The sequence below is a fragment of the Toxotes jaculatrix genome, chromosome 14 (assembly GCF_017976425.1).
Source record: "Toxotes jaculatrix isolate fToxJac2 chromosome 14, fToxJac2.pri, whole genome shotgun sequence".
Classification (NCBI taxonomy): Eukaryota; Metazoa; Chordata; class Actinopteri; family Toxotidae; genus Toxotes; species Toxotes jaculatrix.
The window spans coordinates 21504018-21532016 of record NC_054407.1 but is presented as its reverse complement, the minus strand read 5'-3'; the positions used below and the strand labels follow the sequence as shown (position 1 = coordinate 21532016).

At 40.6% G+C, this 27999-nt stretch overlaps 2 protein-coding genes across 3 annotated transcripts; one reads left to right on the top strand and one right to left on the bottom strand.

The window, feature by feature from the left end:
* Window positions 1-319: 319 nt before the first annotated feature.
* tesk2 (testis associated actin remodelling kinase 2) lies at window positions 320-23939 on the bottom strand. Of its 2 annotated transcripts, none has more exons than XM_041054596.1 (14): window positions 23513-23939; window positions 20174-20334; window positions 19892-20062; window positions 18833-18952; window positions 14372-14493; window positions 11987-12035; window positions 7838-7984; window positions 7026-7108; window positions 5683-5767; window positions 5431-5514; window positions 4472-4558; window positions 3502-3640; window positions 1543-2076; window positions 320-1280 (listed from the first exon to the last, which is right to left on the bottom strand). In XM_041054596.1, exons 3-14 carry the CDS (start codon window positions 20012-20014, stop codon window positions 979-981), a joined length of 1875 nt encoding a protein of 624 aa, XP_040910530.1. In that variant the 5' UTR covers window positions 20015-20062; window positions 20174-20334; window positions 23513-23939; the 3' UTR covers window positions 320-978. The 2 variants fall into 2 exon arrangements, with proteins under 2 accessions (XP_040910530.1, XP_040910528.1); XM_041054594.1 differs by having other exon boundaries at window positions 20221-20334.
* A 1456-nt stretch (window positions 23940-25395) lies between these two features.
* LOC121192748 (zinc finger and SCAN domain-containing protein 32) lies at window positions 25396-27935 on the top strand. The gene is made up of 2 exons (XM_041054618.1): window positions 25396-25853; window positions 26550-27935. The coding sequence occupies exons 1-2, from the start codon at window positions 25571-25573 to the stop codon at window positions 27455-27457; spliced, it is 1191 nt and encodes a 396-aa protein (XP_040910552.1). The 5' UTR covers window positions 25396-25570; the 3' UTR covers window positions 27458-27935.
* The last annotated feature ends 64 nt before the right edge of the window (window positions 27936-27999 follow it).

Sequence of the window (27999 nt, the reverse complement as noted above, 5' to 3'; positions counted from 1 at the left end):
GACAGATTCAGCCAAAAGTTAGCGGCAAGCACATAAGAGAGCTTTTTTTTGTCAGATGATTATGTGCTTTTTCTTTAAGACACTCTAATTAAGTAGGAATTAAACCTATTGACTATTAAACCTTTGACTGAACATTTTCTTTCATTCATGGCACTAACTTCCCGCTGTGTCATCAAGTAGCTACCAAACTGCTGTTCTTTTAGTTTCTGGGCTAAAAGATTGTGGGTGCTGACCTCTCCGACCACAGAGACTTGTTGGTGTAAAATATTTCATCACTGCGGTCAAGTTTGAGGCTGCGAGGACGACTTGAACAGCTGTCTCATCCGTGTTGTGCTTTAGGCGCACATTTATTATAAATCATCAACTTTTTTTTTTTTCTTTTTCAACTGAATGTCAGCGCGTGGTCTGAGTGATCAGAAAGATGTGGATGATGTTTTTAGATTTAGTTCAAGCATTTATCTAATAAAGAACACGGGCAAAGTATCAAAACACATTTTTTGATTTTTAAATGCACACATACACAACACAAGGGATCTTCAGTGCCCCCTGTCATAGACAAGGCGCCTAAATGTACGAAATGTTTAAGGAAGAAAATCTACATCATCTCACAATAGTAAATATAAACAACCTTTCAAAAAATAATCTCTATTACGAGTGTCCACTGTGTTGATAAAAGCTTTCTTTGTTTGAGCTAACTGAAAAGCGTCACGGCTGGGTGACGATAGCTTTGAAAAATATTCATCTAAATCAGGTGTGCTTGATTTACTGAACATGTGATACATTCACTTGAGAGATTATATCAAGTGCTTTTATTTTTCCTTTTACGTTACGTTTTTCCAAAACCTCTGAAATGCATCCAGTCTGTCAATCTACTTGTCCGTGTCCTCACAGTCGGGACTCAGAGTCCCCCATCTCTTGTCCAAAATGACCACATCCTCCCCACCATCTCGTCCATGTGAGTGTGTGGGTTTAAATGTGTTACATTGGGCAGACCTCTGTCTCTGTTTCTCGTTCCTCCTCTTCCTCCAGGCTGCAGGAGCAGTCCATCGCCTCTCCACTGTCTCTGTCACTGCTGGGGGCCATTGGAGACCCACTCTCCCCAAACAAGTCCTCCTTGTTTCCCTCCTTCCTATCCTCTACCTCTCCATCCTCCTCCCCTCCTCTCTGCCTGCAGTAAGGTGGGATCTCAACCACAACGTATTTCTTCGCCCAGCCACCCAGCAATGTTTTCTGTCGGGCGTCATTTCCAGTCAGGCCTGCGTCAGACCTGGAGTTAGTCGCTGAGGACAAAAATTTCAAAAAAGAAAAAAAAAAAGGGACCAGAGGCAAAACAGGAAAGAGAGGAAGGCAAAGAAGAAAAAGAGAGAAAAAGAAAGGGCAGTAATGTGAATGTAAAGGTATAGGAATAGGATAAGAAAAACACATTCAGGACAAGTTCATCATTACTTGGTAAATTATGTAATTAATTAAGGGTTTGCCACCATGTGTAGCACCTGTTACTGTGTCAAATGGAGTACTGAGCTTTTTTATATGTCGACTCACCTGGCAGTGTAGTGGACAGCTGGCTGGAGTTACAGGTAAGAGAACCATTGTTATTGGAGATAACAGCAGCAGCGAGGTGGAAGACCTCGGAGCGGGGCAGTTGGGGCGACACTGGTAAGGAGTGACACTGCCTTCCAGGCAGCTGCTGCCAGTAATAAGCCGCCTCCTGGTGGGGCCCCCCAGCTCCATGAGCAGACGGCTGGTTACTGAACACACTCCCCGGCGGTGAGTGGAGGTCAAACACCAGTGAGAAGACAGACTTGCTGGGCACGTCGAAAAACTTGATCTTGCCCCCACGCAGGTCCTCTCGGGCGGTGAACGGGTTGATCTTGCGGGCTTTGGAGGCTCGCTGAGTAGTGGGGGGGTTATAGTAAGGGTCTTGGACGTTGACTTTTCTTACTGGCTTGCAGGAGAAGATGTCTGATTGGCTGCGGCTGAGCCAGATGTTCCGACGGGGACGCGGTGATTTTGGTGGGATTTTGTCGTCCTGGAAACCAAGAGGGTTCAGTCGCTTGAAGCCTTGGATCTTCTCACCTTGAACAAAAAGTAAAATTTACAAGTTGTAAGTCTAGAAGTGTATTTTAGCTTTGGTTTTATTTTTGAAGAGAAATTAACAGTCATCCTAAGATATCTAATATAATAATGTAATATAACCACTAGGTGGCAGTACAGGCTAAATCTTGCACAGAGTACATTTTAGTAACCGAGTCCCCTGAATCCCTGTTCTTACAGATTTTCTTATGACATTGAAGGAGACTCTCTTACATAGATTTCCCCTTAAGTTTGGTGGATTTAATTTTTTTTTTCCATTAACTTTGTACTATAATAAGTATTAGTGCAGAAAAAAGTACTGGAAAATGTATTTGAGGATGATAGAAAAAAAAAGAAAATGCAAATGTCTTAAAAAGTCAGTTTCCAGCAATTGTTGGCACTGTTTAGAAACAAAGTTTGTTCATATAAGCACATAAATATTTGGAGGGGGACACAGAGGGAGGGAGCCGGGGAAACGACAGTCAGATCCGAGCCATTTTTATGCCACCAGGCTCAGACTGTGTGCTGTTAGCTTCATCTTGAGTTACAGCACAACACCAGATGAAACAAGCCACATTAGTATAATTCACTCCTGCATCCTGTGACGTCATTTGTTTGTGCTCTCCATTCTCCGTACAGTGTTGTCCTGAGGAAAAGGAGCTGTTTGGCTTATCTAAACAAAAACACCACTGCCCCCTGACTTCATGATGTTCAGACATGCAGGCTGCTGTATGCTGGACCAAATTAGAAGTGAAACCTGGGCCTGCATGCATCTCAAAATAGGAATGTTGATCCCAGACCAGTTTTCCTCTTCCAGTCAAGACGAAGTTTATGTTATCACTAACCAAGGATTCTGGGAAAACGCTTATGTTCTTTGAAGTGTGACACAGATACTCAGATAAATGTTCGGGCATATTTGACTTTGCTTTTGCAAAAACACTCTGTGAATAACTTAGTGTGGTGAATAGAACAGGAGATGCAGATATTACAGCAGAAATAGGAACATTACACTTCTGACAAACAGACTCTGACTAAAAATTGGGCTTAAACAAACCTGGGTGAGGTTTCTCTGGGAGACGACTGTGTAAACGTTTTGCTTGTGACTGACTATCCGGACAAACACAAAATCAACACTGTGCCTTGCAAGAGCAACTGGAGAGGAAATGGGTTTCAGTCAGACTCACCACTGACTGGATAACAAGTGAAATATTGACTAGCTCACTGGTTGGCCGACTAGATTAGAGTACAATCAGTATACAGTGGTAAGGAGGGGTGAAAGGCTAGGGAAGCTATGAGAGGTGTTATAAAACAGGCTTCCGTTGCCAGTTCCCCTCCTACTCTCTCTTCACAGGAATTTATTAGCATCTTCTCGTAAACAGAAGGAGCTGACCTTATTGACCGTAAAGCTAAAGCTGCATATCAAGGTACCTTTGGGTATGGTCTTCTTGTCGTTGTCTCCACTGAGCGGGACACACTCGTGCTCCATCTCTTCAACTTTAAGGTGAGCAAGAATCTCCTCCAGGTGCCTGACAATGTCTGGGAAGGATGGACGGAGCTTAGGGTCCATCTGGGGGAGGAGAAAATTAAGATATGGAAAAGGAATGAGTGACTTATGGTAATGTAGTGTAGAATCAGAGACAGACTGCGCTTAGCAGGTTATTACCAGGGAGAAGTTAAACATACACCGGATAGACATAGGATTCCTTCCCATTTCAAAAGGGTGCTACATGCAACCTTTAAACATGCCCCCACAAGCCTTTACAATGTATTTTACAAACTGGTTTTTAGGAGAAAGACTTAGATGGAAGATAAGGAAGACAAGGATGATAAAAACAACACAACAGACAAGAATGAGAAGGGATGGAGGTAGCCAATACAGGCTCAATCAGCAGGGTGCTCCAAAAACTTTAATGCTCTCACCCTCTGTGGTTTGTAATTATATTACAGAAAAAATCACAATTCAAGTCCGAGAATTCTAAATTAATGTGAACAAAACTTAGCTGGATAAATCTCATCAGAAAAAAAAACATATTTAATATGGTTTGACCTACTTAATATTCCTCCCTGTTTCATTAGGAAATCAATTTAACAACAAAACAGTGCGTGAACATTGAGAAAAGCTGAGTCTGCCAAGTAACTGATCCAGCTTTCAGAGCATAGAAGACCCCCTGGATAGTGAGTTAAATCAGATTATTCACATAATAAGATTGCCCCTCTATTCCTGAGCAATAGAATAAAAAGTTACTTAAGAAATTAAAAATGAAACAGAAGAAACTCCTTTTGTCTAAACATGGATTCTGTCACGAGTGGGCAACGGGTCCTTCTTACAACACACCAAGAACATCACCAATTCTGATCTGAACTGAAAGGGAGTGGACAGGGAGTGTGCTGGACTTACATTGCAGCAGTTGAAAGCCAGTTGGAGGAAGTCAGGCGGACAGTCGCCAACCATGTGCTGGAACGTGTGGTAGTCCAGGCCGAAGTTCTGGTCAGGAGGGAGAGACAAAGAGGTTTGGATGTACAGCGCGAAAGTTAAACAGGAAATTCATATTCACCATTCTGACAAAAAGGATCCAGAGAAAGAGCTTCATCAGATGTCTGACACACTGTTACTCTTATGCCAAAGCTAGCTTCATATCGGACTAATCCCCTGTGACATGGGCCTGCTGACTGCCAAGTGGACTATCAAGGACTAATAACCAGAGACTCATTTCTGAGCTTGGATTCTCTTCTAAGCCTGGTTTAACAGCACAGTCCACATGGAAATGCAAGGGATGATCCTATTTAACAGTTATCATGCTTTAAAATTCACGCTGAGTTCTACGTGGCAGGAAAGTCAGACAATTTGATTAATTCACCACACATCTTTAACAATACGAGCTGTGTGTATTAAGGTTCATGCAGATTTCAACAACTTACATTTTATAGTTTTAATGTCAGTGAGAATAAGCTTAATACTAATTTTGTAAAGCAAAAATGCTGGTAAGGATAGTTCGAGACCAAGACTACAACTGAACTGCACTGAACAGAGTTTAAGACATTACTTCTCATTTGAAATGATTAACATCTGCATCACATGGAGAGAGCTTGGAGATTAAAATAATGACAAGGTACAGTAAATTAATTATTTCTAAATATTTAGCCTTCAGTTGTAATTTCACCAGCATGAGTTGAACAAACATTTTAACACTTCTTTTCAGCTCTGTGTGAGTCATGTGAATGTGTCAGAGTATAAACAGGGTGAGAATTATGGGATACCAAGAGATCAACCTGTATACAAAGCAAACAAACCCGCAGACCTATTACAAGGAGCATTACACGGTTACAAGGTCAAAAAGAGGCGAGATGAGCGGTCACCTCTGTGCGGGGCAGGAAGTCAGGGTCAGCCTGGATCCTCGCAATGATCTCACACAAGATTATTCCATAGGAGAATACGTCAGCCTGAAAAAAGATGACGTTTAAGTTCAAAACTAAATCAAAATCATAAAACTAAATCAAAACTAAGTTTTGAGTTTATTTTGCAAGGCCATTTTAACTAATATCAGTTGATGTCACTTGATATTCACTGTTGCAAAGGAAAAGGTCAGAGGTCAAAGTTGGTGACTTTACCTTCTCATTGTAGGGTTCATCTCTCAGCACCTCTGGAGCCATCCAGAAAGGAGAACCAACGACTGAGAGCTTCTCTCCTTCGGCACTGAATACAACACATTTACACAGAGTGTTTGACAGATTATATCCAACATGTCCTCAAAATGAGGAAGTCATCTGTGCCAGAAAATTTAAGAAACTTTAGAGGCTTTGAGCCGACTGCCAGACTCAGTGTTCCTGCTTGAATAATATAATAACACCATGTTTACACAGTGCTTCTAGCTTGAAGAAAAGTCTGAGCACATTCTGTATCAATTGATTTGTGTGTAAATATGTCAAGCTGGTGATAAGTTGGTCTGAAATAATCCTCTTCCCTCCCACAGCACCACCAGGAAGAAAACCCCGACCTGACCCGGTCCATGTTGTTGACGCTTTCTATTACCTGCCAGCTATCACATGTTGAGGTGTTAGCACTAATTAAAAAAGCCAATTTGAACACATTTGAATTAATTTCTTCAGGCTGCCTTTGTAATGTTCATGTGAACAATTCAATAGATAAAAGAAGCTGATACAGAACAACAGGCCAAATGTGCAAATATGAAAACTAAGCTGACTCAACCCTGTTTTTTTCACACCAAATTACCCTCCTGCTCCATGTTTACCCTCTAGTTAACACATGATTGCCGTTTTAAATTGTACCAGGCTGAGAATGATGCTGTCTTCCTTTTCAGTCAGTTTTAAAAAGATGAAATTGGTGTGATTTAAGAATCTTTACCCTCTAATCCTTTCAGTTCAGTAGTTTTTGCTCTGTTTAGATTTATATGGAGAGATGTATGCAAAGAAGAACCACACATTCTTTTCTCAAAGTCTGGTCCTCTCTGTTCCTTAAAGAACCCTCCTAAACTAATACCAGGCACTGATAGTATTCTCCGCTAAACGCTAAAGCAGAGAACGTAACCTGTACAGCCTGCTGTTAATGTTAGTGCCTGACCCATGTGTTAATAAATAACCCTGCGACTGGTATGAGGAGGAAACAGAACAGAAACAGGACATGGACAAAACAATCACATACTGGAATATGGAAAGTTAAAAACAATAAAAATTAGATCACCTGTAAACAGATAAAAGAGGGTACAAAGGTCTGTCAAGATGGAGTTTGGTGATAATTTGCACCTTTCACACTCTGGACAGTCATTCCATATCAGTATCAAAATAACTCATTAATCCAGGAATTAGACAAGGCAGAAAAGAAAATGATCTTCCAAAGCGTTTCATTGACACTTTGGTCATTATTTAATTATCTATAAAGATCAAGGACTGCGTATATTTATGCAGAGCAGTGATCAGTGTGTAAGACCCCTTACAGATTGGTGGGGATCTTTTCTGCAAGGCCAAAGTCTCCGACCACTGCTGTGTAGCCGTTGTCATCACATTTGATCAGGCAGTTCTGTGAATATAGAAGAACATCATCATGATCAACACATTCAGATGAGGAAGTTGCTACACATTAAAAAAAACATTTTGTGGCTTAGCACATCAGTCGAACCTCCACTTCCTAGTTGAGCTTGGACTTAAGCCTCCAATATTAGTTTGCTGTGCGTTGTTATTTTCTGTGCGTCAGAAAATAGGAACCAACAGGACATTTTAATATGCATTTCTAAGTTTGGACTCTTCCTCTTCACTCTAAAAGGAACTATTTGTAAATCTACTCTGACCACTTCTTGCAGTGATCATCAATATTATTCATGTTACTGTACGACACAGTACATGCACATCATTTCCACAACCTTGCATAACATGACAGAAACTGATAACTGGTAACAGCCGACACTGAGCTCAGCTGAATGCTGATGTTCTATATGCTCACAGTTTATTCATACATACAATTCTACTTGGCATAACTAATGATACACGAATCCAGTGCACGAGACTCTCGATATGTTTTCTTCCTAAACAGTGGGTTAGCGTGCTGCTTCATGCTGGACCAAACACTATGGATGCACTATGAGCTGTCAATATTTGGTATTTATATTCGGTACAAAGTCCTGGACCATCTCAAACTACTGAAGAGGGTACACATGAAAACAAGCAAAGGAAGAGTCACACAAGCAGACCTGTAGTTTTATTTTTAACTATGGTTTCTCCTCTTAATGACCAATTAGTCCGTGTGGCTAACCTTGGAGGTGAGGTCCCGGTGGAATATGCCTTTAGAGTGCAAGTAGGCCAGACCGCTGGCGATCTCACAGGCCAGCTTCACCCTGGAGGGCCAACTCAGGTGTTTGTTGCTGTCGAGAAGCTGCTCCAGGTTTCCACCATTGATGTACTGGAGACGGAGAAAGATTGACGCACAAATTCACGAACTGGTGAAAACACTGTACACAAATATGTCTGCAAAACACTGGCACTCAAGCACAAGAAAAGGGTGCATGACAAACAAAGCAGATTCAGAGAATATTCAAAGTTGAGGATATGTACAGTTTCAGAGGGAAAAAGTTTTGAAAAATGGTGATATCAACATTCTCTGTTCTGGGTGACAGAAACAACAGGCTTTGGTATTAATTGGTCAACCAAGTGACTCACTATCTGCCTAAAAATATCCAGAGAAACCACATAAAAGGTTCTGTTTAACTACACTATGCAAACCACCTGCCCATCTGGGTCTCTCACAGACTGGTTGACTGGTTGGTTTCTTGTTTTTGTGTCAAACTACTGGCTGAATAAAATCTGATTCGATCTCTTCAACTGGCTGACAAAACATCTAGTCTTCTACATGAATGTGGATCCTCTGACCATCGTTCTGGCTGAAGTGTGGGCAGGCAAGAGGGCAAATCAGCTCAGTGGGCTTAAAAGTGTCCAGAGTCCTTCACTGTGCCTGTCAGCTTTGATCCAGAAGAATTTGCCTGACCTTGCTGCTTGCATGCAAACACACACAGACACACTAATCCCATGTCACATATCACGAACAACAGTGGTTAACTAGGGAGAGCTGAGATGGGACAAAGACACGGTCTGATCTGGTTAAGCAGTGGTTATTGCTATGACTGACAGGCACAGAATTAGGACAAAGGGGGCTGATGGCGAGGGGAGGAGGTCTGCACTTCTACACGCAATTGAATAAACTTCTGGTCAGATTAATTTAAAATTAATTAATTGATATATTATTACAATGGAGAAGACTGTGTGGCTGAATGGGTCCTGAAAAGATTAAACTTGACCAAGTCATAACATCAGTTAGACTCATATTCCACCAAGGCAGTGAATGAATTTACCAGGTTAACATAGGCTCACATCAATATTCACATCATCAACACTCGACCATTCAGAGAAAATGGTCAATTACAGCTCAGAGAGTAATCCGATAATCGTTTATTGCTATTATTCTGAAATTCTACAACAGTGAGGGGACTCATGATGTAAAAGATAAGGCAGTGTTTGAATAATCTGCAGGAAATGCAGAGTAAAAGCGATCTGTGTACCTGTGCATGTATGTGCAAAAGTTCAATCCCTGCCGCCGCCACCCCCACAAAAAGGCTGAGCTCCCCGTAGTGTTATACCACTGAATGTTCTCCCTCCCTCTCTCCCTCTCTCTCTCTCTCTCTCTCTCTCTCTCTCTCTCTCTCTCTCTCTCTCTCTCTCTCCCTCACACACACACACACACACACCCCATTTCAAGACGTCAGAGGATTACAGTATTTGTCCAACAAATTCCTCAGTAGCTACAGAGTTCAACATCTGTTGTCTGCCCGGTGGGTTTTGGGAGGAGAGGGACCCAACGGAGGAAAACTCCCCTGGAGACAATTAAAACTCAGACTAATCCAATTTCATTCCTTCATCATCTAATTTAAGATCTGATTAAGACCTGACTTTAGACTCACACTGACAGAATATGAGAATAGCCAGTGCCTGGTCCAAAATGCAAATCACATGGTTTAGCGGAAGAGTGCACCTGCTGTGTCAACTTAAAGTAACTGAAAGGGAGTAAAGTCGAATAAGAAAAAGCCTCTTATTCAGGCATGGCATTTTCCCCTGGAATTTGCTTTATCCTTTTCGTGGAGTTACTGATATACCGCAGTAATTACCTGACATAGCACGTTTGAGCCATATAAGTGCATCACCATGATCAGGTATGATGTAGAGTGCTGAGGAAATGAAAAACATACGGCTGATCACAACTGATGTGGAAAGTGCTCTGCTTCACTGTCTGTGCTTCAGGTTAAAAACACTGGAAAAACTCAAACAAAAGAATCTTTGTTTTCTGCTGGGAGCAGCTTCAAACAGCAGTATAATCCTGCCATGGGTCATGACTTACCGTTAGCCCAGATTATAATTGCAGTAGCATTTCCTATAGGGTGCATTAAATTGAGATTCAGCAGAGACAGAAGAAAAAGCTCAGCACTTCAAATCACTCTCTACAGCTTCCGGAGCCTTCAAGGGCTCATTCTCACGTGAAAATGTTAATCCAGTGGTGGTGTGAGCTACCTGTGTGTTGCAGCGTTTCTATGATACATAATGCGATAGATCAAAGCCTGGTGCTCATCTGTCATGAAGTATTCCTAGTCCCTAGACAAGTTAGTTAACTGCTGCACAATCTGTATCCTGGTAAATCCTATCTTCAGTATATAACCAGACTCTGAGGAACCTCAGTATATACCTGAGTTAATTTACAATGAGCGAAGGCTGTACTGCTCAGCTTTATAACTCTTCCTTAGCTTCAGATTAATTTAGTATTTTTGTGTTGGCCTCGGACTCGTGTGTGTCTGCATGTGTGTCCGTATATAAGTGAGTGAGTTTCTCGAGGTAGCCTGAGGCCAAGCAGTAACTTCATTCTCCATTTCCTCTGAGCACGGCCTCATAGTGGGGGTCAGGTAACAAAACAGCATGGGCCTGCTACCAGGGTCAGAGCATTCAGTTAGGTCCTGACGCGACACAACAGGATCTGTTTACCCTGCAGCAGGAAAACAAGACCAACCGCAGTGTGCATGTATGTATATTCATATGTGTGTCTCACAATACGAGGATTCATTTTGCAACTAGAGTTTAGAAACAAGTATGTGTGTATGTAAATTTGTTAAGATGTGTTCTCTTATGCAACTGCAGAAAGTTGGAGCTCGTCTTTGTCAAGGCTACAATAAGCACATTCACTACAGTCTGTGTGCACAACAGTGTAATCAAGTACACGTGTGTGCGCCTGGAAGGATCTTTAACAGTGTGGTCTTTCTTCTGAGCGGGATGAATTGTGTGTTTTGTACAATTGGCCCACATTTACATGTATTTGACCGTCGCATGTGTACTCGAAAACAAGCGTGTTTGCAGAGATGCATTTTAAGTCATGAGAGCATCTGTCATGAATGTGTCATTTTGTGACGTTTATGCTTGAATGCAATGACCACAGGACATTGAACTGTCAGCCAGTGGCTTAGGTCATCAAACGACCCTATCATCATCCCTGAATAAAACAGAATTTGTGCATAAAGCAGCAGGGAAACATAATATGAACTTAGAGGTGCAACTAACATTATTTTCATTATCTGAAAATTATTTACTTTTGATAAATCATTTGCTCCATATATATGTATTTATTTTAGTAGCTGTTTTTAGCTAATCGTTCTAAATATAAATCTTTGCAGTCTTGTGTCTTTTAGAGCAAAAAAAACAAAATTACTTGTTTGCAGTTACAGAAGAAGGTACTCACACCAACCTGGCCTGGCCTTCTGTGCAACCAGCCATTGAATTAAGGGGCTAAATATATCAACTGCTTATCAAGCATTTCCATGACTAATTAATGACTATCATAACCACAAAGTTATCTCTTCTTCTCTCCCTCACACAGACACACAGAGAAACTCAGATGAACATACACAGGTTAAATATAGGCTGTGTGCAGCCTGAAAACGTTGCTCACTCTAACCCTAATGGTGTATGCCCTAACATAAAGCATCTCTGGAGAATTTTATTAGCTGCCTGTATCAAATTCGCCCTCCCTCTATCTCTCTCACACAGACACGCACAGCCTAAGTGTTATGTACACTTAAGAACATTCAGTTCTTTTGGCTTCCCACAATTACAGACTGGTGTGCTACAGTGTTGTGTCCATGGATGACGTGATGCTCACCTGAAAATAGTAGGAACATATAAAAAAAAAACACACACACACATAGATTTCTCAGAGCTCAAATTCACATGTAAACACAAGAAGTGCCAGAACATATTTTAAGACTATCAGTATACCACACTTACACATTAGTCGAGACAGTCTGATCTCATATTTCATGTATTTTTACAGAAGCTTTAATGTGAAACGGTGTGTTCGCGTGTGATCTCCTACCTCTGTCAGAGCATGAAGCTGCCCCTCATGGACACACACTCCCTTGAACCTACAAAAATGACAGAAGACATGCAAAATGAAGGTGTTGTTGAATATTACAGGACATTTGTTGAGTTGGATTAAAATGGAATTAATTAAAAGTGCGTATGGAGGCTGACACACTGGCTCCATAGGGTCTCATAAATTAACAAAATGTGGAAATATCTAAACAAAAAAAACACCTACACGGGCTTCGCTGCTGTTCGTAAACAGAGAAGGCAGGAAGAATAGTTAAGAAAAGAAATTTAGAATTCCTGTTGGCAAGACCAGACAAGTCATTACTGCAAGACTGTTAACAAAAGGATAATAACAGCTCAGCTGCTGCATTCCATCCATTTCTCCGTCCATTGCCTATCAATTTCTACATTCATAATAAACACACAGCGTTTTCCTCACTGCTATTAATTTATGTGTGTGTTTTTCTCCCACTGTGACACCCCGGATGTTGCTGTTTTTAGCAATAGAGAAAAAGTGCCTTATTTTTTATTGATGCCAAAGATTTTTTTTAGACTTTTTTGATGATAACAATCTTCATGAACCTAAAACGTTGGAAAATATCCTCAACCCAGAGAGGACACACGTACTCCTTCAACCCAACTGACGTGTGTCTGCAGAGCAGCACATGAACCAACTTTGCTCATGAGAAGCGTTGAAGGCCTCATAATTCTGGAGGCAATGAAAAGGTCAACTTTGTGGGTCCTCGTTGGATTTTAGCTAACAATGACCCCCTCAGTGCCTGCTTGTTAACACACAGACAGACACACAATCCTCTAGGCATGCTCAACAAAGATGGCATTGTAAAGGATACTCTGCATGTGTGTGCATGCACAATTACAAACACATAGATATTTATGCATGTATGTGCATGTTCATAAACACACACGCTCTCCCACATGGGAGCTCAGCGCAGAATCTGAATTTGACATTGTTCACAACAAAAACTAAGCACAGTCCCATTCTTGGGCATCATAGTCAATGTAAATAAGACAAAATACAGTATTAGTGTAGTGACAGTGCAGTTACAAGTTGCCCCATATTCAAAAAATAGCTTAAAATGCAGAAGAGAAATTAATCAATTAAATCCACTAGAGAAAGGGGCAATTTTTCATTTAGATTTGAAAGTGGCTAAGGCTGAGGTGACTTTAAGACACAGTCAGGAAGCTGACAGGATCTGCGTGCAGCATAGGAGCTCAAAGCTGCTTTAAAGTGATTTTATATTCACAGCCGACCAGTTACACGTATCAGCAGTTTAAGACGAGTTCAGAGCGAGACCAAGGACATTCTTTCCATCTGGTTGATGTGCATGTTACTGCTGTCAGAAGCCTTGTTCATATTTTTATGGATTCTGGAAAAATCTCTACTGGTCATGGTTTGCAGAAAATACAGTAAGAACACAATGGTGCATCTTTCACAGGTTCAGGTTTTGGCATATTTTGCATAACCAAAGATTAGACCGCTTGCGCTTTGGGTATTAAGATGGGAAAGCCAATCAGCTCTCTATGCTGCACTAAGTCTCACCTCCACTTAACTGTGATTCGTCATCTCACAAAACACACTCAGTCCTATGCAGCCTCTAAAACCTGTTTGCCATCGATGGTACCTACTAAAGCCAAAGTTTAAAAAAGGTGAAGCAGAGGTAACACAACAAAAAAAACAAACAAAAGTTGTCACTTCCAGACCACAGAGCCAGGTGTTAGGGGCTTTCACAGCATCACGTTCTGCCCATTTTGGCCAGAGAATCATTGACTGGAATCTCTAAAAAAAAAAAAAATTCATGTAGTTGTTCACAGCCTTGTCCTGGTCCCTTGTGACAGAAAGAATCCTCCTCGCTTTTTAGCCCCTGGGCATCTGCTGCAGCTCTAACAGGAGCTGGCAGTTTAGAAAATCCATTGTTAATAGGCTCTGTGTTTGACACAGTTTTTAGACAACCCCAGAGGAAACAGGTCACAACCACAGATTCATCCACAAGTGAGAAAAGTAAAGACTGAGGCAGACATTATGAGAAATAATTCATTTATAACCAAAGACACAAGAGTTAGAGGAAATGACTAAAATACTGAGAAAAAAATTACGAAGATCGCTCTGTATTTATTATTAGCAGTTCCAGAATGACCTAACTCTTAAACCTTAAAATAAGCCTATTTTGAATTTATGAAAAGTTATTACTGGCATCTTACTGTTGACTGTCTTATTATACACTAATACGTAATAGGCCTTTAGGATTTGACCACTAAACATGCTAAAAGAAAATCACTACCAATGATCAGTTTAATACGTCAGGGCTAATCCTGTTTTACAAAGTAAAAAAACACATTGGTTAGAGCAACAATTTATTGAGTTACCAACCTGAGTATGTTTGGATGTGAAAGCCGGTTCATTAGTTGGACCTCTCTCAACATGTTAGCCCTGTTGCTGCTGAGCTTGTTCATCTTTAGCGCCATAACTTGGTCTGAAGCTCGATGACGTACCTGGAAAACAGTCAAACGATGATTTCAACATGCTGCAAATACAGTCAGGTACAACTCAACAATGGCTAAATCACAATATCTGAGCTATACTTTATTTATATTTCAGCTTAAGTCATTATGGGTAAGGCTTGAACAGCTTGAAACCCTGTTCCTCTATAACAGTCAATAAAAAAGAAACAGATTTAGCAGAAAAGGAAGGCAGCACTTAAAAGAGAACTGAAATGAGGTCAGTCATTGCTGACCAACCATGACAAAGTTAATGCGTCGATCCAGTGCTGCACGATCAATTTTGTATTATTGTGCACTGGGATTTTGGTTTCCATCTAACTGTTAGGTAGTGGTCCATCCACCATTGCCTGCAGCCGATCCCAGCATGCCTGGTCATGGCAGCACTGAAATCCTTCCTGCTGAAGCTTAAAATAATGCATATGCATAATAACATACTGGAACAAGAAGTGCGTTATGTGTTCAGGAATGAACTAAAATTCAAAGATCTTTATTTGGAGTAATTCATACACACTGGCATTTCCTTTCCAAAAATAACTGCAGTTCATTTCACAGAATGAAAAGCTTATAAAAGAGCTCTTAGCACGTTTAATCGCTGTATTGTCGCAGTATTTTTTAAACTATTAAAGACCAGGGGTCCCACGGTCATGTCTTTTAATTACCCCAGTCACCTCACACTTAAATAGAAAGACGACCTTATGTAGTCTCACCACAAGTTTCAGAGACGCCACAACGCAGTACATTAATTACCAAGAACTTAAGTTCCTCTGAGTACACTCACGTAGCATGCAAATAGGAAATATCAACCTGCAAACCACAGCAGACAGCAAACCAAATGACTGAGCTGCTGCAGCCTGATCTATCTACCTACATTTGCTTACTCACTTCCTGACAGCAGAAGCACATTTGGAGCATAATGCAGGGTTTTACTTCAGTGGTTTGAGACTAAATTGATATTCCTGAGTATATAGGTAGACAACCTTCAGCAACAAAGAGCCTGTTCAAACTTTATCAAGAGCTCCAGACTGGGAATAGACTACAGGAACTCATCAGTATGTGAGATATGGTGTAATTAATGCTTCGGCACTTTTGACACTGTAAATTAACACAACATGGGATGTTTCAATACTGCAAATGTGACAAACAATCAACAATAGGCTTAGTTGTGGAAAACAAAAATGACGATACATGATTAGTTATGATTAATTGTTTATCATCTGACATAAATGGTGGTACATAATTTGGACAGTCCACATTTTTCAGCTCCCTCAGGAGACAACAACTGAGGTTGGGATAATCCTGAAAACCTGAATCTGGTGGAAATCTGGTTCCAAAGAGGCATCATTTTCTAACAATGGCTCTTTGACCATCTTCCATCATCACAGCACGCTGGCAACACAATGGAGGGCAGTATCACTTACAGCAGAAAAGAGAATTGACAGATGGGACTGAGTCAATATGGATTATATAGGAGGCATAAATATACTGCTGGACAAAACAGTTGCTACAGTACAGTGCTGGTATATGAAAGCATCTCTTTTTATGTAGTGCAGTATCACCATTATCTACAGTATATACAGTAGAAAAAGCATAAAGGACCCTGCAGTCTGTTTCAGTTTAGGGGAGCTCTCTGTGTCTGCTTCTCTCTCTCTCTCCATCTCATACATACAGACACAAAAATCCCTCTGTTCAAGTTCAAAGGAAGGGGCCTGGCTGCAAGAGCCGACAGTCTCCACCACAGGACAGCAGAAACAACAGATGGCCACTCCTCTGAAGGCCCTCCTCCCCCACATCCGTCTATCCTCCTCCAACCCCCCAGTTCCTCACTCTTTACATCCCCCCATCTAAATTTATTCCTGATCCCCCTCTTTCTCCTCCTGGCTGTGGCCTCCAACAATCGTGATCCTCATCTTCCCGAGTAGCAGTAGTAATAGTATCGCCCCCATCTTTTCCCCTCTCTGCATGTTGTCCGTGATATGCACATTTCTGGAAAACATAACCCCAGTGTCCTTGTCCTCTAAACCCTTTCCCCCTTTTTTCCTCCTCCCCCTAACCCAAGCTCTAGAAAACCCCTACATCACCGTCTTCTCCCAAACTCCTCCTCGTCTCCTTCGAGAGCCCTTGTCTGCCCCCATCCCTTATACTCAGTAAACTCCTAAGGCCTCCACTCAACCCCCATTTTTCATCCCTTTCAATAGTCTTGCCACCCCAGCTTTCCACCATCAGAAGCTTTTTCCTCCTCCTCTTAGCCTCAGCCTTTATCACCATTAATGTTGCCGCCTTTTCCTTTCATTCAGCCTGACTGAGCTTGTCATCAGTACGCTCCCATTTCCTCTTCTTCATTTCCACTTGCTTATGTCTCTCTACCTATGGAAAAAAAATATTGTTGACAAGGATTTCTCAAGAGGCTGAGGAGGTACCAACATTAAATGGCGAGGTGGCAGCATTCATGCAGAAGTTTGCAGCGCTGTTGTTGTTGCTAGCATCACATTCTGATATTTAGCTTATATTATCCTAAATAATAATGCTACTCAATACACACACAGCTTTAAGCCACTTCAACCTCCATCATAACCTTCCTGTTCAAACAAATAAATACTCTGCTTTATTATTGCATTTCGTAATGTGTGTGTCCTCTGGTGTTTTCTGTAAGATCCAAAGAGAGAGGAGAGACAGAATGTAACAGACTGCTGTGGGAGACGTTTCTGGGCAGGATTTGGACAGAGTCTCTTCACCCCTTCACCCCAACAACATACTAAAAGTTGAAATGCAGTTTTCAAACACCAGCACACCAACAAACCGACTGTCATGTAATCCAAAGTGGCCACGCTTGTTTCACTCACTGACACATCCTGTAAATGTGGATATCATTATTTGAAACTACTGGTTGTTTTTTCTTTGTGCTGCTCTGTCATTCACTAAATTGCAATGCTGCGTGCCTTATGAATAAGCTCCAGTGTTTACACAGCCCACAGTGGACAGATGTTTTTGACAGCAGGCATTCCCAAAGTACAATGGGGGACAGTAAACAGATAACTTCATATGGGCTTCATATGGCTAATAAAAATCTATTAAAATATGCTTTTATTTGCTCCAATACAGAGAGATCAGCTTGGGCCATCCCTAACCAGATGCACCACACTCAAATATCTACACCAACAACAGTAGCATCAGTCATCCCAACCCCAAGCTAAAGCTTCAAAGAGAGAGACAGACACAGTGGAAAATGAATGTCACACCAGCTCACCAATTCAATAGAGGTCTACCGTTACATAGATGTACAGTGGATGGCATATCACTGTGAGCTAAGGTCACAATGAAATTCCAATATACACGGAGGGAATAGAAAAATAGAAACACTTATAAATCCCACTGTCTGACACAACAAAAAACGTGAAATGAAACTGAGCCTGGCTTAATGTCATTCAAAACCTTCAATTACTCTATGGACTATTTCCCTTCACGTACACCAGACCACAATCCTTTGAAGAGGTCAGTCATGTACATGTTCACAGAGGTGTTCACACCAATACACAAGTAAAGAAAAGCTCTCAATAAATACACATAAAAGCAAGTTACAACAAACTGACTTAAAATGAAATCAAGGCCATCCAAAAAAAATCCATCGCGATCATGGTGGCCTTGATAACACGACTAAAAGGAGGAGATGAGGAAAATTAAATTTGACGGATGTTGTTAAATTTGATGGATGTTGATCAAAAAGGGGTTAATTTAGCCAAGCCAAACTAATCATGCTAAACATGCTTGTGGGACTCCCATTCACATGCCTGAAGGGGGAGGGGACAGAGTAACAGAGTTAACAACCCCTGAATTTAAGTGATGTCTTTGAACTGACTGCAGCCTAACGTGACCTAAAAATGTCCGGGAAAGAGCAGTGACTGAAGACTGAGATAGCTCAGAAACAATCGGTCTTTGACCCACCAAGCACATCAACTGCACAAGTCAAATCCAATTGAAAATGATTGAGGGTCAGTTTCTTCACATATTAATGTCATTTATTTGTGGGAGCTATGCACAACAAGTTCCCCTTTATTTATTCTGATCCTGACCAGTGCACTTCAGCGTAGCACACAAGCATGGTTTTTGTCACGTAAAAGGGAAAAAGAAATCAATCCTGAGGTCAGATGAGTATGTGTGATCTAAGAGACTGTCAGGCCTAATATAAAACACGCCAAATGGATGGATGAATGGAATAAAAAGATACAGGGAAAAAAACAGAGGGATAGAAAGGAACAAAAGGTAGCTCATAAAAGAGAAGAAACATATAAGAGCACATAAAAAAAAAAGCAAGTAATAACTGATTTCCACCCACCTTGAAGACATCAGAGAAGAATCCAGAACCAATCCACTCACAGGTGAAGTCATCAAGGCGTGTAAGACAGGAGAAGGCACTGATGAGGGCTCTGTACGATGATGGCCACACCCTGCCCACCTGAGGAAGACAGGAACAGACTGGTAAAAACAGGTCAAATGGGTCTTTTATCTGATGTATATATTCTTGGACCGCTGCTTTAACCTGCTTGTCTGTGTGGAAAAATGAGATAGAGGTAGGCAGATAATGGTGCCTTAAATGTTGGGACAAGAAGACTGTGAGCTAGATATAAAGACTGATTGGCACCAGCATACACAGATTTTCTCAGTCAGACAGACAAAAATAAGCACATACTGAACAACCAAGTAAATACAGCAGACAACACACTGAAAGAAAGGTAGATTAAGTTTATTTTTGTGTCGTTAGGCAACCCAGAAAACCACTCAACCCTCCAAATCCCGCAAGAACACAAATTCCAGTATGTGTCAAAGCCAAAACAGACTTTGAAATCAACTGATCAACAGCATTAGCATTTGCTGAACAATTGCTGTTCATTAGTGTTTGTCATTTATCCTGTAATTTGCTCAGAAAACACACAGATAGAAAACAAATGTGTGAGGTCGGTGATGGAGCGACATGGAGTTCATGCCAATTTACTTTCACAATGGATAACATGAACCTTAAGTCCATAATCCCTGATATGTCTATTCTTCATTTAAACATAACCATTTTCAACTGAGCACCAACACTTATAAAAACCCAACCACTGTTTTTCTTATGCCAAAACTGAGCTTCCTGATCTTGCAGGTCAATCACAGTGCATCTGCCAATAGCTCTGGTGTGCAGTTGTAAAACTAAACACGCAAATAAATAAATAAATACATTTATAAGAAGGATTGGCAACTACATCAGAGGGCCAACCACAAGAATCCTGTAATGGCAAACAATGTAGAACTAATTTTATCTCCTGACTGTCAAAAATGTGTGGCCTAGACTGGAACCCACTGCAACGTATGCCCTGCACCTGTGAAATGCATCCAAAAAGGAACAAAGACTGACCTGTGGAGGAGGACCCGTGGCCATCTCGCAGACCCCTACCCCTCCGATACCGTCCCTGTCCTCATTGAGGCGTTCAGGTCGTGTAGGGAACCCGGCGATGGAATTACGTTTATTCCGGTCCATGGTGATGTGAAAGATGGTGATACCAGTGAGGGTAATATGAGCCTTTTTCTGTAACGTACCCACATGACAAGAGGACTAGTTTGTTTTAATGGTGCCGAGGGCTCCACGGCAGCACAGAATTTACTCAGTTTGTGTCTTGGGAGAAAATATGTCACACACATAGACTTCAGTTTTAAATTTTGTTTAGGACACCCCCGGTGACAAACCCTGGTTGGGTCCAAGGTGTTTCCAACTAGTTCCTCACTGCTTGTAACTGAGAAGTCCACCCTGAAGAGAAGGACTTCACATGTTTCACAGATGTATTGTAAGTCCTTGGAGGCCTAGAGAAAGCAAAGAGAAACATTAATGAAGGGGCCTTTCATTAGTTTAAGATTAAGACATGTAAAGTAACAGTGGGTGCTATTGTTCATAGATGTATAGTTATGTCATACACCTACACACAAGACAAAAAGAAACAAAAGCTACCATGCTATTCTTTGGTGAAAGGTTCAGGTATTTAAGAGCAACTGTAGCAGTAGACTGGATGGATGAGACAAGCCACTATTGCTCAACAGGCCCAAATGTAATGGCTGTAATAGGGGCCGATTGTCCAATTATGGGAGATTAGCCAAGGAATAGCTCAGGTCCCAGACCTTTCTGCCATCCAAAACAAAATCAGCAGGGTACAAAGGGGAACAGGAAAGGAAGTCTGTGGCTAAAGGTCTTTTTTATACATGTAAACAATGAGGCTTTCATATCTAAATTTTAAGAATACTTGAGGCCAGGGGGATTTTTTTTTTGAGTGATACGACATGCTGCGTCTGATTACAAATAGTTCTTGCAAATACAGAAAAGTAGATTAAACTATACTGAAAAACACATTCCTTCTCCCTAAGTCATGAGCAGGAAATCTCCCATCAACTTTGTTTTTCTCTGAAGAAAAGCCTATCTATTAAATTGAGTAAATACCCTCTAAAACTGAGCATCTACATAACTGTTGATGAATTGATGAAGCAGACTGAGTGAAGAGGGGTGATCTTTCAAAAAACTGTTAAGATTATGGTGGCTAGCAGGTAGCAAAGACAACTGCTTCAATAATTTATCTGCAAACCATTTCTCAACAGAATTTCTAAATGATGTACTATATCATCATGATATACACTAAGCTGAAAGTTGTTGTTTTTTTAGTTATTTTTTTAGAATAACTAAAGAAATAAACTAAAAACTAAAAAAATGTTCTACCTTTCTCTGCCATGCATGATTGTAAATTGACTTCACTGTTGATTAGACAAAAGAAGACATCTGACAATGTCACCTTGAGCGATAGGAAACTGCAATAGGCATTATTCACGAAAGGTGCAGCCCTATTTTCATCCACTTCAAATGTGTTAAAGAAGGTTGGCACACAGTTGCAATTTTAACTTCAGTTGCTTTTCAAATGCAATGACAGAAAGTAAACAATATTTAACTTTTCCTCTGCTGGAGAATTATTCCTTAAAGTACTTATGTCCCTCAATGCATATCATAAAAAACATCACAGAGTTCACATTATCACTTTTAATACTACAAAGTCTGCGAGAAATCTCTAAGATTCCTGTCCCCAAAAAGCCAGATGTAATCAGAAATTTACTATGTCTGTACAGAAAAAAATAACCAGAATTACTCAGTAAAATGTGTTCCAATTAAACTGGGAGGAACACTGGCAAATAGTAAGAAAGATGCAGATTTAAAATTAATGTACAAAAGAGGTCTATATTAAACCAAAGCAGAATGAAACAAAAGTCGGTCTCATAAGGTCAGATCCTAAAAACAGCATTGAGATGACACAGCCAGATTCTGCTTTGGTCTGTTAGCATTACATCACAGACACTAGACTCTTTGAGTTACTATAGACCTCCTGAACAACTTCTGAGATCATTCTCTGTCCCAGCCACATCCTTAAAAGGCTTTTCATCCTCCTCCTTCTTTTTTCTCTCCAATGACACCTCATTTTCTGCCTTGTTGAAATGGTACGGCAAAAATAAAAGTGCCCGTGCCAAGAAAAATGCAAGCCACAAGTGCCAGGGCTAAGTTTTCCTATCTAATTTCAGTAGCTTTCCCATCCAAGAGCAAAAACAGAGACATACATTTCATCTGTGTGGCTGTATCTGGGAAGACAAGAATAGGTCAGCAAGTAAAATTCACCCTTGATTCAAAACTACAAGCTTCTGTATCCACACACTCACACCAGTGAGTCATGCAGTCATGTAAATGATTTTAAGTAACTGTGTTATTCTACAAGATACTGTGGGTGGGTAAAAACCAGTCTTGATTTGGGATGATCCTCCCAGTCAAAAACAGTACACTGACCACCAAAAAAAGAATCTTTACACCCACCACTACAGGGAAGACAACTGTAGTCACATACATATCAATAATTTCATACCATAAAAAATCATATCATATCACACAACCCTGTAATATTCAGCAACATGATAAACCTCTGTAAACTATGCTGCTAGAAATCTTCTTGATGCAAGCCACCAGTGTTCATTGCTATATTTGTTTCCAAACTACCGTGCTGCCTACATACCCAAAAGGCATTCATTTAAAACACCACACTAAAGAGCCTATGCATGGAAAAGGGTGGAATTTTAAAAGATGGCCTTTTTTTTGGTCTGTAAAATGTGGCCTGCTGCTACTCCAAAACAGATGGGACATCTCCAAAGCAGCTTCAGGCCAAATGTTTTAACAGTAGTTTGGGAACCCGAGCACTATCCAGCTGTGTCACAGTGGATTACAGACTAATAGAAAATGTCAGCAATAAATCAAAACTTAAGTGATGTTATAATGATAGGTTGGGAAAGGGTTAGAGTGTCTCTGAAGTGCAAGGGGTATTAAATGGGTGTGTGTGAATGTGTTTGAGAGGCAATCATTTGTTCATGTGTCCATGTACACACGCAACATGAATGAGGAAGGAACAACGCTGACCTATTCTCGGCATTTTCACACATATAGTGAAAGTGCATGACTACATCCAACGATCCTATGTGTAAACTTTATGTAAAAAAAAATATCAAAACACATTTCAGCACTTTAGTAACCTTTCTCCTGCTAGGTCTAAAGATAGCTGAGAGTTCACTAAAAGAGCAATCTTTGTAAAGTATTTGAGCAAGGTCACATTCAAGAAAAATGAATAGCAGCCTCTTATCTGACCACAATCTATTGTTGTAAAATGCCATGATATGTGAGCCGCTGCATACCTGTCATTCTTCAAGGGTTTAAAGTAATGAACAAGTCCATGGGGCAGACACCGTGGAAAAAAACTGCCCGTTATCTGGATACCATAAACAGCTAATGAGTCAATACTGTCAAAGGAGCTTGATAAAAGTCATATTAACTGGAGGTAGTCAGATAAAGATTTAAAAGCTGCACCAGCATGTTGAAATTGTTTGCAACGCCAGAGAGAAAATGTAAACAAACCGCAGCAGCAACAGCTAGTGTTGGCTGTTACTCCTGATTAAAGTTTAGCTGACTTACCTGTTTTCATTACATAAAGATGTTTGCAAGAACAGTCCAAGCTGGGCTCCATGCCTTCCCCAGAAAGTATTTATCGAAGACGACAAGCTAACCGCGAAGAAGCAAAGTTTGCAACGCAGCTAGCTCAGTGACTAGCTGACTGGCTAGTTTGTCAACAAAACTCGAGCTAAGCCAAGAGCTAACGTTGACAGACATTAGCCTGAGATCCCCTACCAACACACACAAAACAAGAAGTTTTTCGTCGCATCGGTTGAGAAGTCCACATTCCCAAAGGCTGAATTCTCTAAGTGAACTCGAAGTCTGTTTCTGTCGTCCTTGTTTGCACAAAAAAAAGCAAAGTATGGTGAGTTCTGTTTTCTCTATTTTGTACCGCCCGGGATAATATTTCAGACGACTGTTGGTGTTTGACAGCTCCGTCGTCTCTTTGGTCTCACCAGCAACTCCCACTGACCCCGCCCACGTTTGATTGGCAGGTCAATGAACCAATGAGCGCGTACATTTCTGAGCGTGCGCGTGAAACTAAAGAAATTTTTAACAAATTAAAATACACGTCCAAAAATGATGATTCAAAAATAATCTGAAATAACAAATATTTTCAAAAAATCTTACTTCGTTGAGAATTTCAGTTGAAACGAGAAATACTGGAGTGAAGCTGTGTAGAAAATTCATAGGATATAGAGTGAAATAACCATCAAATAATCATTGATGATAAATTAGTTTTAAAGTTCTGCTTCAAAGATTTGGGTCAATAAATAGGTTGTAGGCGTGTTTAAATTATTAAATTATTTAATTCATTAAAATGCAGAGTCTTAAACTGATTTCATGCTGTTAGTATTTAAATTTAGGTACACAATGTTTAGTAAATTAGCAAAGAAACTTTACAGTGGCAGACTGCTCTACCGTAGATCAAATAGGTCTAGTTCTTGACCTCAGATTTTGGTGCGCTCCCATGGAAATAGAGCGTCATCTAGTGGACAAAATTAGGCAGTACTGCCACCCACAGGTGTTCTTGGTTTCCTTAGACATTGGCTGTTGGTAGTTTGGTGCCAAAGTCTATAATTTGAAGCATGGGTAGTATTGAATAGGTGTTAATGCAGAATTCCAACACTGACATGTACACCTTGTCAGCCACTTCTTCTGTGTGTCTTGGTGTACTGTACTATCAGAGTAACAAACGTGATCTGACCATCAAGCATCATATCAACATGACCCATCTTACCATCATATCAGCATGACTGGGTGAAGTCAAGCCTCATTTGTGTTCACCTATCTCTTTCATATTGTGAAGTTCCATTTTTAATGCTTATCAAAAACGTAATCCATCACCTAAGTATTCTGTTTTCATAAGTGTTCAAATGACCTCTTATGTGTAAATTGAAAACATTATCACAATTAAGATTATAGTAAGTCATAATTATAAGATATTATGTCTCATTTATGGAAATGTTTAAAACTGAATTCAATTGGACAGTCTTTGTTATGGAATTACAAGCGTGTAGATTTGACAGAAAGAGTCTTCACATTTTGGAGTATTGCTTGTATGGATGAGTATAAGACAATAAGACATATTGGCAAGGCTAGATTACCAAGCAAAAAAAATAGCCCCAGATCCTGAGTGCTCCAGAATTTCAGGATTAATTACTTCAGTTGTTTTTTTTAGATTTGGAAATTTGTTACTAAGGCTACAACTTTGCATGCCTGAGGTGCAGTATGAACTAGGGGCTTATTCCTGCCTTATCCAGAGAGTAACTATTATTTAAAGATTATTATTAATTATTATAATTATTAATACTAATTATTAATTTCTTCAGGTTTCGCTGCTGAGAATTTTTGTCCTATGACAAACACCGTAGATCCTCGATCACGTGACCACGCCTGTTTCCTGTTGCTATTGTATTACACTTCCATGTTTTTCGCCTCAAACTGCAACGGTAAACCACAAACGTCGAAACTGTAACTGCCGTGTGATTCCTCCCCACATACAAAGTTAGTGTAACGTCTGCCCGCGTCGCTACAGCCAGCGGAGGTGCCGAAGCGGCGGGTGGGGGGGGGGCAAACATGGCCAACTGTGTGGCTTTCCAGACCAAGTTAACCTCGATCATGGAGATGCTAACTAAAGCGGCCGTGGTAGAAATCAGCAGACTGTGGGAGGACGGCTTCGCTCTCGTCCAGGTCGAGCTTCGCCGGAGGGAGAGCGAAATTGAAGCCCTGAACACAAAGTTGATGCTGATGGAAAACGAGCGGCTGTCGGTCCTGTCTCAAGCTCAGACTCCAAATCTGTCCTCATCGTCTTCTTCCAAGAGAGAGCAACAGAACAAGCTGCTGCCGCCCACCGGTGATGGTAAGGATGACCGCTAAATAGACAATGGATAATGAGCAGTGTTTGTTTTAAAATGTATTGCTAACACTTTACTGTAGGTTCTCCTATTCAGCATTCATAAGCAGCATATAAATATCTAAGCAACGGTTTAATAAAAATCTAAAATCTCCTGATATATCCGTACAACGTTAGTGTGTTACGATGGACAGTGTTTTCCAATAATTCTGATTTCTTGTATAAAACAAATTTTGTGTCACTACAGTTATATTATCGTTCGTTATCTTTTTATACAGCAGCGTCCACTTAAGGGTTGACAGCCTCGGGCTGCAGAGAAGAGTTATTTAAATCATCAGTGGATAGATGATTTGTGTGGACAAAAAAAAATCAGAAGTCACACTTTCAAATTAATTTTGGATTAATTTAATTTAATTTGGATTAAAAAATTTGGGTTTTGGATTAAATTAATCCAAAACCTCCAAAGACTAAATATTTGCCATTTATGAGGCAAAAAAAAATTCAGGTTTCTGTCCTCAGATGTGAGGATTTGCTGCTTTGTAGTTGTATCTTAACAACTTACTTGAGCCTCTGTAAATTACAATAGGTACTATCTGAATTGCTGGTGCCTTAGTCACAAAGCATAATAGTCTTTTAAATAAATGATTTTTCAGGGGAACTGTCTAAATAAAGGTTAAAAATACACCTACTCTTTTGTTTCAGGGCCCATTATAGACTCAGTTCAGACACTGTGTTCTGATGCGAGCATCAGCGAGAAGGTGGACAGCTCAGCGAATCCCACAACACCTCCACCCACTCAGACAGAAGAGAAGCAGTGTGAGCAGCTCAAGTCTGACCATTGTGAAAGTGACAGCATAGATGATGAAGACTTAATAGTCAAGCTGGAGGACGAGGACGACGTCCAGATTGTGGAGCAGATAGTGGACTCTGATCACAGTGTTAATGATGGAGCGGGTCGCCACGAGATGGATCTTAACCACCAACCTGCCGAAGTCCTGGAAGAACAAGAGAGCCAGCAGTGGACGTCTGTTTCAGTGGGCGACAGCGACGTTGCCGACGACTCAGACTGCTTTTTTGAACCAAAGCAGCTGTCTCAAAACCTGGACTCAGAAATCCTGCTCATTCAAAATGCCTTGGACATTTTTGATAAGTCAGCAGAGACAGCATATTCTGATAGGTTTATGAGGGATAATGGACAAGGTGCATCGAGTAAGTCAAGGGCTTCTTCGATTTTTAGCCAAGCTCAGCCAAGTCAACCTATAGAAGCAATAAATCACCCAGAGAGAGGAGTGTCCATCAGATTCCTCTCAGAGAAACAACCACAAACTAAAAACATGTCAGCTTTTAACCCGGACAACAGATTCTTTCTCTTAAACGACCCGGAGTTTCATAAAACTATAGCCAGTCGCCGCATAAAGGAGAAATGGTTCATCTGCCCGTTCTGTGGCAAGAGCTTTGATCGCGTCAGCCACCTGGAGATTCACCAGCGAATTCACACAGGAGAGAAACCATACACGTGCGATACATGTGGCAAGTGTTTTTCTCAGAGGAGTAACCTTCGAACTCACCAGCGGACTCACAAAGAGGCCCTATCCCAAAATGCAGGTTGATCTAATAGATTTTGAATAATGAGATAGAAAGAGAATTATATCCATGGCATTTATGTCTAGATTATTTTAATAACACAAAAAGTAATGTAGCTGACTGGTTTTACTGTGCATTCTGTTTTTTTAAAGTTGTATCTTTTACATAGTTTGGATTGTAAGAGCTAAATTTGTTTACTTGTGAACTCTTTGTAAATCCAACCAGATAAATCCAGAGATTTATAAAAACATGTAGGGACATCCAGCCCCAAGGACAAAGCTGAATATTGACTTCTTAAGGTTATAGAGAAGGACAGGATTTGTTCCTTTATATCTGGCTAAATGACGTGAGTCATTGTGAATCAGAAAGGGTTGGCAAACAAACCTCTGTATGTATGTTCACTGTAGACGCTCTGATATCCTCTGGATTACCATTGTCACATTCACTGTCTGTTTTTACTACCTAAATGGGCCAAAAAAAAAAGGAATTCAGTAAATTAGGTCACAATTACATTTCTCTTTAGCATTTTGAGACCTTGGCCTTATATCATTACATTATAGCTGCAGCT